The sequence below is a fragment of the Spermophilus citellus genome, assembly GCF_964194105.1.
Source record: "Spermophilus citellus genome assembly, chromosome: 2".
Taxonomy (NCBI): domain Eukaryota; kingdom Metazoa; phylum Chordata; class Mammalia; order Rodentia; family Sciuridae; genus Spermophilus; species Spermophilus citellus.
In genome coordinates this window covers 250,732,754-250,748,988 of record NC_138183.1, presented here as the reverse complement: position 1 = coordinate 250,748,988, position 16,235 = coordinate 250,732,754, and the positions used below count along the sequence as shown (strand labels likewise).

At 46.7% G+C, this 16,235-nt stretch overlaps 1 protein-coding gene across 5 annotated transcripts; it reads right to left on the bottom strand.

The window, feature by feature from the left end:
* Window positions 1-68: 68 nt before the first annotated feature.
* KAT5 (lysine acetyltransferase 5) lies at window positions 69-7,756 on the bottom strand. Of its 5 annotated transcripts, XM_081281862.1 has the most exons (14): window positions 7,618-7,756; window positions 7,452-7,518; window positions 7,063-7,131; window positions 6,836-6,972; window positions 6,394-6,576; window positions 6,230-6,304; window positions 6,053-6,127; window positions 4,635-4,883; window positions 4,467-4,556; window positions 3,043-3,183; window positions 2,872-2,965; window positions 880-1,039; window positions 698-779; window positions 69-606 (listed from the first exon to the last, which is right to left on the bottom strand). In XM_081281862.1, the coding sequence occupies exons 1-14, from the start codon at window positions 7,627-7,629 to the stop codon at window positions 472-474; spliced, it is 1,569 nt and encodes a 522-aa protein (XP_081137988.1). In that variant the 5' UTR covers window positions 7,630-7,756; the 3' UTR covers window positions 69-471. The 5 variants fall into 5 exon arrangements, with proteins under 5 accessions (XP_081137988.1, XP_081137986.1, XP_081137987.1 ...); XM_081281860.1 differs by having other exon boundaries at window positions 7,452-7,756; XM_081281861.1 differs by having other exon boundaries at window positions 6,394-6,549; window positions 7,452-7,756.
* Window positions 7,757-16,235: the final 8,479 nt, after the last annotated feature.

Below are 16,235 nucleotides of genomic sequence, written 5' to 3'. Positions count from 1 at the left end.
GTGAGTCTTTGGGTACTTTGGTGCCCCTACCCAGCATGGGTCCCATTCCCACAAGAACCTCTAGTGGCTCTGGCCTATAGAAACAATTTATTGCTGGGGGCAAGAAAGGTCAGAATTTTTTGCAGCCAGTACCCACCACACCCCCAGCTCCTACTTTACAAAAGGAATTTTTACAATTACCAGCCCTCTGTACAGTGCCCCCACCCCCATCTCACTGTACACAACTGCCTGGCTCTGGTCCCTGGTTCAGAGCAGGCCTGGGCCTGTAGCCAGCTGACCCTGGAGTTGTCCTGAGCCTTGAGCTCACATTGGTGCTGTCCATCAGCTGACCCCTCCCAGGCCTATCCCCTCTTGGAGCTGTCCTCAGTCTTGTCTCCCTTAGCATGCCTCTTCAGACCCCCAGTGGGGGTAGAATGGGCTTTCAGCCCCAGTTCTACCAGTTCTGTTGGCACTGGTATGGGTAGTGCCTGGTCACCACTTTCCTCTCTTGCTCCAGTCCTTTGGAGTGAAGTGCAGACACTTGGAATCAATTCGAAGGAGTCGCTTGAGCATAGCCCGTTCATGCCCATCCACGATGTCTTCTGACAGAGTGAGGATGTACTGGCCCTGGGTAGGAGATGGGTCCAGCGGGTGGTCAGCCTATGCAAGTCCTGCCCTGAGCACCCTACTCACCTGTCTGCCCCAGCACACCCCCTACCTTGTAGTAGTTGATGAGGTTGAGATACTGTAGGGTAGAGATAACATCCTCTTTCTTGATGCTGGTGATTTCACTGATCTCACTGTGGGAGGGTAAAGGTCAGATCCTCTGAGGGTTTCCATCTCTCCCCAGAAACAGATAAGCCATGCCATGCACCCCCAGGTAGGCAGAGCCCAGCTCACTTGATGGTGATCTGTGGCCTCTCCCCACTTTCTGACTTCAGCCCCATCAGGATCTCCAATATAGTCTGGGACCAGTAACTTCGATAGGACAGGAGGCCAAGATCTGAGAGGGGCTTCTCTGGGGTTCCTGTCTTCCCTTCCACTTTAGAGAGTTCATAGCCTAAAGCAATGGAGCAGGAGAGGATGGTAAGTGATCACAAATCCACACAAACAATATATAAGAACACAGACTGCAGAGTCAAGCTACCTCGTCCCTAATACTACAGTTATCTCTGCTGTCCCTCAATTCCCTCTTAAAGGTCTGAGTATTTACCTTCATCTGTGGCTAGGGGCACTGAGAGCAGCTATAGTAGATGGGTGCTCAGGAGCCAGTGCAGGCTTATGGGTAGGGGAAATGCATAAAAAATGGCTTATGGGAAGAAAGAGCCATTGGTTTTCCTTTATCATCCAAGTCTTTTTTGGTCTGCAAGGAACTAAGAGACACCCTCATCTCTGACCCAGGCCTAAAGATGCCTGAACTCTCCATGCACTCAGATCCTTAGCTGTGACCTTGGGAGTGTGAGCAGTTCTAATGCCAGTTTGGCTTGGCTGGGTGGCATTAAGATGCAAGGACTTTTCAAGCCCAAGAGAGGTCATTCCTTGGAGCAAGGTAGCTGACCTCTGAAGTGGCCCTTTCCTTCTTTCTTATGCTGACTGAGGGCCTTGGCAAGACCCTCAATCAGAGTAGAGTGGCCTCACAACTCTTCAGCTGAGTTTACATTCTCCTGTCAAGGTCCTGGAGTATCTGCTATTTTATAGAAGCCCTCCCTCATCTTCAGCTATAATTGGCCTCAAAACAGATCTTAACCTTCCCTGCCCTTGCTACATCTTTACTGGCTAGCCTTATCTTCTTGCCCAATCTCTTGTGACTTTAACCAACCACCCTATGGCAAAAAGGACAAAGAAGCTGGTGTCCAGAGAGAGAAAACAATAAGGGAAGGAGGGCACACTTGGATTCCTACTCAACTCTGCTGGGTCCACGCTGCATGCAGAGTCCTGATCGGAGTCCCTGGAGGCTATACTCACCTCTGCAACTACAGGGAACATCCTCCCCAGTGAACATCCACCCACCCTTTGAGCTGCCTGCAATGATGTTTCTCTTGCCCTGCTAGTCAGAAATAAATACCTTGTCCACATCCCATCTCCACAGAAGTATTTACTGAGTTTCCTTAAGGATCCATTTGTTCTACCAGGCTGAGTGTTTCCTGAGAACATGACCCCATCTTGGTACTATTCAACCAATAAAATTTTTTAGATAGACCATGACCTTGGTCAGGTCAAAGTCTTTGTCTTCACCTGGCAAAGAACCTAAGGCTTCCTCCCTGTCTTCCAAGTCAGAACTTGGTTATCCCAAGAGTTCTAAGAGTGGTGAGTGGGGGAAGTTGGTCTCAAGGTTGGGGGTATTGAAGAGCCTGTGTATAAAGAGGAGCATAGTTCTGGGCTTTAAGGAACTGACCTAAAGGAATAAAGGAGCAGGGCTCAAGTCTGTGGTTACATCAGTTTGGTGAGTTAACCAGTTCTTAAATACCTACTGCCTTTGAGGCTCATTGGACACTTGGGGATATTAACTTCTAGTTCTTGCCTAACAACTTGTATGGTAGCACAAACCCAGATAGATGAGCAACAGGAGTTCACTACGTTTTCCCGGGCCCTGAGTAGGAGCAGATGAAATAGATTTGGGAAAGAGGGCTGGTACTTGGAATCTTAGCCCAGGAACAGTGGAGGCTGAGAACCTACTCCAAAAAACAGGGCAGTTACCCTGAGAAGGAAGAGGACCTTGGTAGAGTCCCACCTTTATTTCTGGCTGGCATTCCTGGTGACAGGGCTGCACAGCCAGGGTTGAAAATCACAGCAATCTGGCACATCTGCAGGTGAGGCACCACTGAGGTGCACTGACAATAGGTCTGGGCCTGCCTGCAGCCCCAGCCCCAACCGGGCAGCACACATACTCACTGAACTCAATCAGCAGCTTGCCATAGCCCCGGCGCTGGTAGGGAGGCAGGGTCAGGATGCAAGCCACATTGTAGTCTTCTGTGGACTCCTTTTCCTATTCCAGAGAAGCAGGAGTGAGGGGAGGGACCTGGCTCAGGGCAGAGCTGTGAGACAGCAAGGGTGAGTGCTGACCTTGGAGAAGTAGCCCACAATGTGGAAGCCCTTGCAGTCATACTCCGTCATGACATAGAAGAGGAAGGGGTCCGTGTCATAGTACAATGTCTTATGATCGAGGAAACACTTGGCCAAAAGACACAGATTCTGGGAGTAACTCTGCAAAGGAAAAAACCTGTCACCCTTCTGGAGAACTTCTCTGTGCTATGTTCCAGGTTGCCTGGGGCCTAACCCACTCCACCAGTCAGGCCCTCCTTGCTGCTTCGGCAGAGCTACTCGGTGTCCAGGAGCCTGTGTACTGGCCCCATGCTGGCATCTGCCTCTCTGGCAAGCTGGACAGATTCCCCCTGCTCCCTGTTCTTCCTGCACCTAAACTTGGCCTGGGGGCCTCCACTGCACCCTGCTCTACTTAAAAACTGTCAACAGTGACATGTCTCCATGAAATCAGACATGAACCAAGGTTAATGAGAGAAACTATGCCCATGTGGCAAGTCTTGGGAACCTGGCCATCAAAACCTTAACACACTAACCTGCACACTAACCTTAACACACACCTGTTGGGAACTGACTGACTCTTCTGTGGGAGAGATAAGGAATCCTGACATTTAACCAAAAAGTGGTCTTAGGCGTTTTACCAACAACTTATGGATCTTGCTGCTTCAACTTCGCTTTCAGTGGAGATTCACCTAGCTGTTTAACTACCTGCTTTGCACCCCAGCCACAGCTCCCCCACCAGGTGAGTCTCAGCAATTTCCAGGTTTCTTCTTTCTTCCCACTGGTGCAGACTTAAACTTGCTGTGACCCCTCATGCCACCCCACTGATCTTGTTCCTGTCACCTAAGCTCTGTCCCTTCTGATAGCCTGGCCTCATTCCCTTTCCTCTGCCTTTTTTTTTTTTTTTTTTTAAGTTGCCGATGGACACTATACCTTTATTATTTATTTATTTTTATGTGGTGCTGAGGATTGAACCAGTGCTTCACACATGTTAGGCAAGTGCTCTCCCACTTAGCTACAATCCCAGTCCCTTTCCTCTGCCTTTTAACCAGAGTGGCTTTTGTCTCTCAATACATGCTATCCCTGTAGGGATGTGCCTCCCCTCAGAACCTCACTGCTTGGATTCTCTTACCCACTTTCCCCTTCATGTCAGGGCTCCAAGGTCATCTCTATGAAGCATTTTGGACCCTGCTAACCCACCTTGTGTTTCATGATACTTTTCACGTTGCGAACTAAGTAGCTGCTGGCAAATCTGTGTCTGCCATGGGCCATGGGCTCTTAGAGCAAGAGATTTTCTCTTATTTCTGGTCATCTATGTTTCCCCCAGCACCTGCCCTACAGTAAGAATTCAATTAAAACAGGCTGAAATATTCTGTTGGCCAGACTGGTCAGTTTTCCTGAGCATGAAAAATGAAAGTAAGCTGCTTCTACTGCCCCCAGCCACTGACCTTATTCTTCCGTCCATCAATCTCGAAAAAGGAGATGGTACCCTTGCGGTAAATCTCATTGCCTGGAGGGTGTCGCAGGTCACACTTGGTCTGAGGAAGAGAAGATGATCAGGGGCAAGGGCAAGGTGTTGGGGCACTGAGAGGGCAGTTTCCTTGGACCCCTCTTACCAAGTGACGCTGCAGACACTTGAGGCTACGTCCATACTTGAGGCAGAACTCGCACAGGTAGAGGACAGGTAGAGTGGTAAGTTCCTGTGGGTACGGGGAGAAGTACCACGGCTTCAGGCGGTGCCGGCCCAGTTCGATGCACTCAATGTTCTTCATCCGGGTGACAATGTCGTCGTGGCTTCGATCAGACACCAGGCTACCAGTCATGCGAGGTGCCGATGGTATTCCATCTGAGCTGTCCTGGGAGTCCTGCCCAGGACCAGTGGAAGATGACAGGTTTACAAGATGGCTCAACAGGACACTATAGCTCACAGCCCTGCCACATACTTCCTCTTTCAAGCCTAATAACCACATTATGAGGAAAGCCATAATCCCCACTTTCCCAAATACAAAACCAAAACTAAGAAACTGATAATTGGAAAAGGTCACTCAGTGACTAAACTGAGCAGTGTTCTGCCTGGCTCCTAATCCCACCATCACTATGCATCACCCCTCATTTACTTTTTTTTTTTTAAATAATATATATTTTTTAGTTAATTGACCTTTGCTTGCTTTATTTATTTATTTATTAGGGAGGGTTTCTGCCAGGGATTGAACTCGGGGCACTCAACCACTGAGCCATATTCCCAGCCCCATTTTGCATTTTATTTAGAGACAGGTCTCACTGAATTGCTCAGCCTCCCCAGCTGCTGGGATTAAAGGAGTGTGCCACTGTGGCCGCCCCCACACCCAGTTATTTATTTTTCATGTGGTACTGAGAAACCCAGTGCCTCACACGTGCCAGGCAAGCACTCTACCACAACCCCAGCCCTCCTCATTTATTTACTTATTTTTTAAAAAATATTTTTTCGGTTGTTATTTATATGTAGTGCTGAAAACTGAACCCAGTGTCTCACACATGCCAGCCAAGTGCACTACCACTGAGCCACAGCACTTTTTTAAAAAAATATATTCTAATATTTATTTATTTATTTATTTTAAGTTATCGGCGGGCACAACATCTTTGTTTGTATGTGGTGCTGAGAATCGAACCCAGGCCGCACGCATGCCAGGTGAGCGCGCTACTTCTTGAGCCACATCCCCAGCCCCCCAAAAATATATATATTCTAATTATACATGAGGACAGAATGCATTTTGGTTCATTGTACACAAAAGGAGTGCAGCTTTTCATTTCTCTGGTAGTATATGACGATTCATTAAATCTTTTTTTTTTTTTTTTTGTAGCTGTAGATGGAGAGCAAGCCTTTCTTTATTTTTATGTGGTGCTAAGGATCAAACCCAGTGCCTCACATGCAAGGCACTGAGCTACAGCCCCAGCCCTTGTATTAACTTTTAAACTAGTTGCTGACTAAACTCTCCACTCTGTATATCCCCTCCTTTTCCCCTATCTTCCCTTTTGTGCTGCTCCACAGACCCACCTCATCAGTGCCCAAGCAATTCGATTTTCGCTTCCGTCCGGGCTGAGCTGCCACTGCCCTACGGGCGGATCCATTCTGCAGATGAGATGGTAGGAATAGAATGAGTGATTGTGAGATAAGCCTAAAGGAAGCTGCCAGAGTACAGAAAGGAGAAGAAGAGATGAAGTGGGGGCTTACCTGGGGAAAAACTGAAGCTGGGGCTGTCTCGCTGGGCACTGGAGTTGCTGGGGAAACCACCTCCACCTTCCGTTTCTGCAGAGAGAAACCAAGAAAGGTGGGTCAGAAGGTAGAGAAGGTGGGACCTGAGAAGAAAGCAAGGTCCCTGGAATTGCTGAGGGTACCGTTGAGCGGTGGTTGGGTTGCAGGCAGGAGCTGGAGGAGAGCGGCTGGTCGGGCTCGCCACCGGGAATGGCCTCCCGCTCCTTGGGCAGGTTGAAGCGGAGTGTGATCTGGACCGGGATTGGCAATGTCTTCCCGCTGGCCTGGGCGGAGGCCGGCTGTAGAAATAGGTCCAGGGTCTTCCTCTGGGGTGGGTATGGTGGTGGGATGGCAAAGGGGAAGGGCCCCTCAGCATGGAGTGATCAAACCCCACCCTCTGCCTTCTCAAGGACACAAGAATAGTCCCTGGACTCTGGAAGCTACATCTGCAATTTGGCCCCCATTCTTTGCAAGTTGAAGTCAAGGAGGAAGGGTGCTGCCTCCTGCCCATCCAGGAGCCCCTAAGGCCAAGAGATGAGAGAAGGAGGAGGCAGGAGAGAAAAGGTGAAGTAGGGACCTACTCACCACCTCTCTCTCCGGAGAGCCGGGGCGGGACCCAGGAAGTCCGTTCTTGGTGGGGGTCTTGGCCTCTTTCTTGGGGAACTGGATCTTCTTTAGGTCCAGACGCTCGTGGGTCACCCATTCATCCAGACGTTTGTTGACTGCAGCAGTGGGAATGGCTCAGGAAGGAATGCCAGAGGTTGTCCCCCACACTACCCTGCAGCCCCACCTCACCCAGGCCCAGAACTCACAGTCAATATAATGGACGTAGAAAAGCTTCCGGCCACTGATGTCCTTCACGCTTAGGATCTCGGCCAGGGCTGTGAGAACAACACAGGCAGGGGTCTCAGACCATGAGGCACCACCCTTCTACGACCTGAACCCCACCCCCAGGCCGGATCCCTATGCCTCACCGTTTACAAGCTCTCGCCCAAACCCCTTTCAGTCACCAAGTGTCACCCCCTCTCCAAGCTCCGCCCTGTCCATCTCGGAGCGGCTAGAAGCCACGCCCCTCCCCCCAGAGTATCTTTGCCCCGCCCGCCCCAGGATTCAGAGGCCCCTCCCCATCCCGGGGGTTCGGTTGACTCCCTCCCGCCCCTCGCCCTCAGGTTCCTTGGCCCCGCCCCCCGACGTCACTCACGCCACTCATCTTCGTTGTCCTGGTTCCGCCGCAGCACCGGTAGGCGGCAGCCCTCGATTATCTCCCCCTGGGGAGACAGCGCGGCGCCAGGGTCGGCTACTGGGGGGCCTCGGGCTCTACCCACCTCCCCTGGCTCCCTCCGCCCCGCCCCGGGCACCGGACTCACCACCTCCGCCATCTTCCCTCCCTCCACTGCCACTTCCGGCCCCTCTGGGAGAGGTCACTTCCGGGACTGACCGCGGCGCAGGCCTGGGCCCTCCGAAGCTTAGTTAAGAGAAGTCCCTGGCGAGACTCCGCTGCCCTACGGGGAGATCTACGCCTCGGGCCGGGTCCTAAGTAGATTCTCCACAACTTGCACAGCCATTGGAGGAAAACTGAGTCCGTCACGTGACGCCCACCGGGTGCGACGCGAATCACGTGGAATTTGTGTTTGGGCTCAGACGCTGTGTAGGGGCGTCGCCTAGTGGCGGCGGGAGCGAGCGGCGCGTGCTCGGCGCGGGCGCGGCCCCGGAGGGCGGGAAGTAGCTGTTTCGGAAACTGGAGGAGTGGATGGAACTAAGGGGACTGCCCCGCCAAGTTTGCTAGCTTCATTCCAAGGCATGGAAATTCACGGAAGTTTTTTTTTTTTGTTGCATTGGAGTTTAGGTTTCTGGTATTAAGAATAGTACATACGAAAGCAGGAGGATGCAAGTTCGAAGCCAGCCTGGCGACTGAGCGAGACCCTGTCTGAAAAATTTTAAAAGGCTGGGAATGTAGCTTAGTGTCAGAGCGCCCTTGGCTTTCATCCCCAGTACCGCGCCAAAAAATTATAGTTCATAACGTTATTCACTCATGCATTGGAAGAATATTTAATGAACTGCCACCGTGTTCCGGCACTATTCTGGGTGCAGGGAATTAATCAGCGAACAAAATTAATATCTCTGTCTTCACATGGGGTGGAGGGTGAGAAGAGACGCTGGATAATAAATAATAATATAAACATTAAAGAGTAAGTTTTTAGTTTATTAATGGGTGATAGAGTCCGTAGAATCTAAAAACTTGAAGATAAAGGAGATGGACAGGGCAGGTCTGACAAAACATATATAGGAGTGTTTAAATAGGCGAAGAGCCGGGCGCCTATAATCCCAGTGGCTCTGGAGTCTGAGGCAGGAGGATTGCAAGTTCAAAGCCAGCCTCAGAAACACAGGGAGACCCAGTCTCAAAAATGTATCTGAGCAGTACAGTGCCACTGGGTTCCAACCCCAGTACTGGAAGAAAAAAAGGAAAGTGTAACTTCCCATTATCTTGGGAAAATTGTCCACAGTGAGCATTTTGAGGTCTGTAGATCTGTCAAAGGATGGCCTGTGGGCCAAAGGCAACCCCCTGCTAATCTTCCAATGGCCAATGGACTGAGTGGTTTTTACATTTTTAAATGATTGGGGGAATGTTTTATGACCTGAAAATATAAAGTTTGAATTTCAGTGTTCACAAAGTTTCATTATTACATAGCCACATTAATTTATATATTGCCTACAATTCATTTCACATTAAAACCGAATAGTTGAGTCTGAGATGTATGGTCTACATGGCCTAAAATATCTGCTGTGTAGCCCTTTACAGAAAATGTTGCAAACCCTGGCTGTGGATTACTTTGCTAACTGGTTAACACAAAAATTGGTGATTTTTTTTTTTTTTTTTTTTGTGTGTGTGTACCAGAGATTGAAGTCAGGTGCTTAATCACTAACCCACATCCCCTGCCTTTTTTCTATTTTATTTAGAGCTAGGTTCTCACTAAGTTGCTTAGCACCTCCTTAAATTTCTGAGATTGGCTTTGAACTTGCAGTCCTCCTCCCTCAGCCTCCTGAGCCTCTGGGATTACAGGCACCCATCACCATGGCCAGCTGGTAAATTGGTTCTTAATACTGCTCAGCTGTTCATCTAGCAATATAAATTAAAATACATAAAAACCGTTATCTCTCAATGTTCTGTTTCACTATTTTAATGGCTACATGGTGTTTTCAAACCCAATGTCTCACACATGCCAGGCAAATGCGTCACTGAGCTAGAACCTCAGCCCTCCTTTCTATTTTTTTTTTATTTGGAGACAGGGTCTCACTCTGTTGGCAATGCTGACCTTTAATTTGTGATCCTCCTGCCTCAGCCTCCTGTGCACCACCATATCTGACTCAGACAAAAAAATCATTAGGTCGGGCTGGGGCTGTAGCTCCATGGCAAAGCACTTGCCTAGAATGTGTGAGACACTGGGTTTGAGCCTCAGCACCACATAAAAATTAAGTGAAGGTACTGTGTCCACCTACAACTAAAGAATATAATTTTAAAAAATCATTAGGTTGTCTCAGACTTGTCTGCTGCTCTCACATTCAATTTGTCAACAAATGCTTTTGGCTCTACATACTTCAGACCCCACCGTTGCTACTCTGGAATAGATTATGACCTTCTTTCCCCAGACTATCACAACAGCCTCATACAGAGTAGGGAAAATCGGGGTCATTGCAAAATGTAATTCAGACAATGTCATTTTGATGATCAAAATCTACCAATAGGGCTGGGGATGTGGCTCAAGCGGTAGCGCGCTCGCCTGGTATGCGTGCGGCCCGGGTTCGATCCTCAGCACCACATACCAACAAAGATGTTGTGTCCGCCGAGAACTAAAATAAATATTAAAAATTCTCTCTCTCTCTCTCTCTCTCTCTCTCTCTCTCTCTCTCTCTCTCTCTTTCTCTCTCCTCTCTCACTCTCTCTTTAAAAAAAAAAAAAAAAGAAAGAAAAAAAATCTACCAATAGTTTCTCGTTTACTTTAAAACAAATTCTCGCACAAATCTATTCTCCTTTCCTCTTTATTCTGCTTCATCTCTTACAAGTGTCCTCCTTGCTCAGTGCATTCAGGCCACATTGACATCTCTACGGTTTGAATACCTCGCCGGCCTGTCCCTCCCCAGGTTCCTTGCTGTTTCCTGCCTGCAACATCTTTTCTCCACTTATCTGCTTGGCTTTCTCCCTCACCTCCATCAAGTCTTGGCTCAAATATCATTTTCCTGTGGTATAGTGATCAGTGCACACCTGGAGCCACAGCTGCTGGGGAGGCTGAGGCAGGAGGATCCCTTGAACCCAGGAGCACAAGGCCAACCTGGGCAACATAATGAAACCCTGGCTCAAAAAAAAAAAAAGTGGCAAAATATATAGAACTTATGTTCTTAATCATCATAGGTGTAATGATTAACTCATTTCATATTAATATGCAACTATCACCACCATCCATCTCCAGAACTTTTATGTTTATAAACTAATTTTCTGCCACATTAAACAGTAACTCTCCAGTCTCCTTTCCCCAGCCCTTGCCACTCACCATTCTACTTTGCTATGATTTGAGCTACCCCACGAATCTCATATAAATGGATTATATATTCATACCACAGCTGCCCTCTTGCATTTGTCTTTCTTCAATTAAAATTATGTCTTTAGGCTGCAAGTATAGCTCAGTGGAAGAGGGTTTGCCCAGCATGCATGAGGCCCTGAATTCATTTTCCAGCACCTCAAATGACAATAATAATGATGCCATAGGGCTGGGATTGTGGCTCAGTGGTAGAGCACTCGCCTAGCACCAGTGAGGCCCCGGGTTCGATCCTCAACTCCACAAAAAAATAAATAAAATAAAGATATCCTGTCCAACTACAACTAAAAAATAAATATTTAAAATAATAATAATAATAATGCCATAAAAGTTCTTCCACATTGTAGCATGTGTCAGAATTTTGTTCCTTTTCAAGGCTGAATAATATTCCACTGTGTGCATATACCACATAAATATCTCTTTCATGAAATTAAAATATTAATAAGTTTATATGCATTGTATCCTTTATAAAAGTCCTAAAAGTATTGTTCCAAGAAATAATAACTTTTGGAAGCAAAGTAAATCCTTAAATTGATCATTTCAACACAGGATTCAGTATAGAACTATTAATATTACTAGATGTTACACTATTTGAATAGTATCAAATAATGTTCACTGGAGTATACTAGTATTTAAATATTTTATATAAGCTACAGTCCTTTGTGAATAGCAGGAGAAACACAAAGAGAAAATGTGAATATTATGAAGTAATCTGACAGGAAATCAGAAACCAATCTGAAATCTGAATTAACATATTGATTTCAGCATTAAAAAAAGAGAAGCAGACGAAATATTTTCCTCAAAAAAGAAAAGGAAGTGAGCTTAAATGAAGCAACACATATCCCCAAGTTGAAGATGCTGTGGACACCCTCTCAACAGTTTGATCAAGAACAATGGAAAATGAAATGTTTTTACATCTGAAATATTTGTTATGAAAAAAATATCAAGACTATCAGGGCAACTAATGCTTTGTGTTTTTTAATTTTTCATTTTAAAATGATAACTTCTAAATGGTAAATGCTTGTAGTACTATTTCTCAATTTAATAAATAATTGGCATTTAATTGGTTTTATTTTTCTTCTAATCTTTATCATCAAATATCTGAGATAGCTACAGATTTTTTTTATGTTACTTATATATATATATATTTTTTTTTTTTTTCAAAGGAGAAACACAGGGGACTCCTGTCCAAAGGCTATGACTCTCTTGATCTGGAGGGTTAAGGGGTTTTAAAGGAATTTTTCTAAGAGTTACATTTTTTTTTTTTTAAGAGAGAGTGTGAGAGTGAGAGACAGAGAGAATTTTTTAATATTTTTTTTAGTTTCGGCGGACACAACATCTCTGTTTGTACGTGGTGCTGAGGATCAAACCCTGGCCGCACGCATGCCAGGCGAGCGCGCTACCGCTTGAGCCACATCCCCAGTCCCTGTTACTGATATATATTGTCTTGTGATATTCTGGATCATAATATATCTTGTCTGTTATTTATTTATTTCTGTACTGGGGTGTGAACACAGAGCCTCCAACATCCAGGGCACATGTTCTACCACTGAGCACTACCCCCAGCCCTTTTTCTGTTTTTATTTATTTATTTATTTTTGTTTTGGCGCAGGGTCTGGCTCCTTTGCATGGCCTGGGCTGGAGCTTGCCCTTCTCCTGCCTCAGCCTCTCCAGTAGCTGGGATTAGAAGTGTGCACCACTGCACCAAATTATTTTATCTCTTTGTAAAAAAAACCCTCTGAAAGTTTTATGACAAGCCTATTATGGGAAAATGATCCACTGTTTTTGTTATTTATAGAAAATATATGAAGGATTGTGAAAATGCAAAATAAATTGTGTTTTGGGGGGGTCATCACGGAGAAGCGGGTGGACAAGGGTAAGTAGAAACAGAATGAATGGATAGCTCCTGGAGGCTGAGGATAGGCAAGGGCAGAGTCATCGGTGCAGTTGTCCCCATGTGTCCTTCTCTGATGTGGCCATTCCCTGGCTGCCACTGCTCTTGCTGCCCTGGGCCTTGTCCCCTGGCCAACACTTTGTCAGCTGAGATGATCCTTCCTCCAGGAAGCCTCCAGATCTCACGTCCCCAGCTGTTTGTCACATGTGAGGTGAGTATCCAGCGACACATTCCCTGCAGGACTTGGCCTGGGGACTGTCAGCCTGAATGTCACAAGCACCGTCTCAGCGTGAGTACTTGGGCGGGTGAACCTTTGTTGCAGGAATGGATAGGACCCACAGCCAGGCCACCCTCTAGGTTAGGGGCTCTAGTCATCTGACAGTGAACCACGGGGGCAGAGCTCAGGTGACTGAACCAACCGTGGAGCAGAGCACCTTATGCTCCTGAAGTGGGGCTGTGTCCTTGTGTCTTCAGTCCAAAATGCACTGAATACACCTGGCCAAGCAAACGTCACAGCTTAGCACAGTGCACTGTAGTTTATATGTGGTTTACCCTTGAGACTTGTGGCTTACTGCCACTAAATAGCATCAGAAGAGTGTCATGTCTCATGCCATTAGCCCAGGAAAAATCAATTCAGACCTCAGTCTCTGCTGAAGTTTACAGTCGGGGACCACCTGCATCAGCAGAGGTGCCAGTCCAACCCGGATGCTGCCTTCCCATCTATCATTCAGCCCATTGCCAGGCCTGCCACAGGCGACGCAGAGCCAGAGACACTTGGAACACAGGTGCCACGTCAGCAGAGAGGCTGGGGAGCTGTCCCAGGGTTCACAGCAGTAACTACCAAGTTAGAGATTTCCTTTTTTCAAATTCATTCTTTCATTCTTGGCGCCGGGGTACAGCCAGAGCCAGCCCCGTGTTAGGCAGGGTCTCTGCCTCTGAGCCCGCCCCGGCCCACAGACAGCCTTGCAGTGCTGCGGTGTTTCACGGTAAAATTTGAAGCGCCTCTAGTTTCTGGAGGCTGAAGCTGGGAGAAACACATGAGCTGAATTCAAAACCATCCTGGGCAACATAGGGAGACCATGTCACATTGAAAGAAAGAAAAAGAGGGAGGGAAGGAGAAAGAAAAACAAATGTATGCAAAATTTTCCTGGCCCACAAGGGCAGCCTCTCATTGTCGAGCAGCGTTTATTGCTCTCATTCCATTTGTCCTAACCAACGCACCTTCCCAAGTCAGATGGTCTTCTGAGCCCTAAGGAAGCTCCTCTGTGTGCTCTGCCTAAAACCATCCTGAAGATCGAAGATTCATGAAGACTTTCCAAAACTTTTATTTCATCAAAATATATGTAATTTAAAAATGTTTATTTTCTCTGATTACACACAACCGATCCCAGCAATGTCACCATCCTGTCAAACAAATGCAAAGGGGCCAGCAGAGAAAAAGCTAGGGCCCATCCTTCTACAATAGCTCTAGTCATTTTGGCTTGAGCCAGGCATGATGGCACGTACCTATAATCCTAGTTGCTTGGGAGGCTGAGGCAGGAGGATCTCAAAATTGAGGCCAGCCTCAGCAGTTTAGCTAGGCCTTAAACAACCTAGCCACAACCTGTCTCAAAATAAAAAATAAAATGGGGCTCAGAATGTAGCTTAGAGATAAAGAGCCCTGGGGGGTTAAAAAAAAAAAAGAAGAAGGAATTTTGTCTTGAAAGGTATTAGTAGACTGTTTTTTTGAAGAACCTGGCTCCTGATCAGATTGAGCAATGCCCTTCAAGGTAGCACTTACCTTCTAGGTTAAATGTCACCAGCAGGATTGGGGATATAGCTCAGTGGTAGAATGCTTACCTGATCCTGGTTGGATCCCCAGCACAACAGAAAAAAAAAATGTAACCAGCACAGGTGACCCCAACTCCGCTTCTGCCACTTCCAGAAGAGTCTATCTGCAGCAGTGAAGGAGTGATACTGATTGCTCTATCACAAGGACAGTAATGGTAACACGTAGGGATCATGCTTGTGCAGGTCAGTCAGGGTGTTTACATTCAGCATATAGTGGTTATTCAAAAATCAAGAGTCTTCTTAACACCAATGTGGTTAGATATTTTCAACATCTTGTTGGGCATGATGGCTCATACCTTCAATCCCAATGGCTCAGGAAGCTGAGGCAGGAGTATCACAAGTTCAAGCCATCCTCAGCAACTTAATGAGACCCTGTCTCAAAATAAAAGATAAAAAAAGGGCTGGGGAAGTGGCTCAGTGGTTAAACACCCCTGAGTTCAATCCCTGATACCCCCCCCCAAAAAAAATAGATGTATTTTTTTTAAAGAGAGAATTTTAATATTTATTTTTGAGTTCTCGGCGGACACAACATCTTTGTTGGTATGTGGTGCTGAGGATCGAACCCGGGCCGCACGCATGCCAGGCGAGCGCGCTACCGCTTGAGCCACATCCCCAGCCCTAGATGTATTTTTTAATATCTCATTTATGCCTGTTGTTGGAAAACATATCTGAAGCAGATGCCCTGTCCCCAAGCCCTCCACATTCATTTGCATATGATGATGTCTCCCATACGTGTACCTGCAATGCTCTTTAGGGCTTCCTATGTCCACAAGAGTGTCCAGCTCACGCACGGGCAAGACTGGAAAGGTGACGATATAACTTCTCCTGAAGCAGCTCTCGGCCAACCAGATGGAAGACAAGGAGAAGTTTGAACTGTGATCCTCCTGCCTCAGTTTCCCGAGTTCCTAGAATTAACAGGAGTACGCCACCATGCCTGGCTCCTGCTTATTAATTAAGAATAGACTTCCATGAAGCTGGGAATGTAGCACAGCGTAAGGTGCTTGCCTGGCAGGAAGACCAGGAATTCATTCCCCAGCACCACACACACACACACACACACACACACACACACACACACACCTTATTTGTAATTGTAGATAGGTGTCAGTGCCTATACACAGAGTGTAATTTAAACATTTTTTATATTCCTTTTTTTAAAAATTGTTTTTAGATATTGATGGACCTTTATTTTATTCACCACCCTGAATTTTTATATGTGGTGCGGAGGATCGAACCCAGTGCTTCACACATGCTAGGCAATGGTTCTACCACTGAGCCACAACCCCAGTTCCAGAGTGTAATTATTGTTTGGTTTTTAGTTAGCATTGCTTTACCAAGTGCACTTTTCTTTTTCTCGGTCAACAACTGCCTTGTGGAACTCTCTTCAATTCAACTGTTACAGTTTTAATTCACGCTTTGTAATGACTATGATACTCCACACTGTGGAATTTGGTTATCTGTGAGCCTTTGCTTTGTTCCCAGTTAAATGGCAACATGAACATTGCTACAATAAATCCCCCAGATTCCAAGTTCAAGGCCAGTCTGGGCAACTTAAGGAGACCCTGTCTCAAAATAAAAACATAAAAAGGGCTGGGGATATATATGTCTCAGTGGTAAAGCCCCCCTGGAATTCCCAGTCTTAAAAAATAAAAATATAAAGTCTCCTCTC

Excerpts from the sequence above, each read along its gene's own strand:
- KAT5 (XM_081281860.1), bottom strand. The coding sequence starts at position 7,629 with ATGGCGGAGGTGGTGAGTCCGGTGCCCGGGGCGGGGCGGAGGGAGCCA. Across the intron at positions 4,884-6,052 it reads ATTGCTTGGGCACTGATGAG|GACTCCCAGGACAGCTCAGA; the intron begins GTGGGTCTGTGG and ends GGTCCTGGGCAG. Across the intron at positions 607-697 it reads ACCTCATCAACTACTACAAG|GGCCAGTACATCCTCACTCT; the intron begins GTAGGGGGTGTG and ends TCTCCTACCCAG.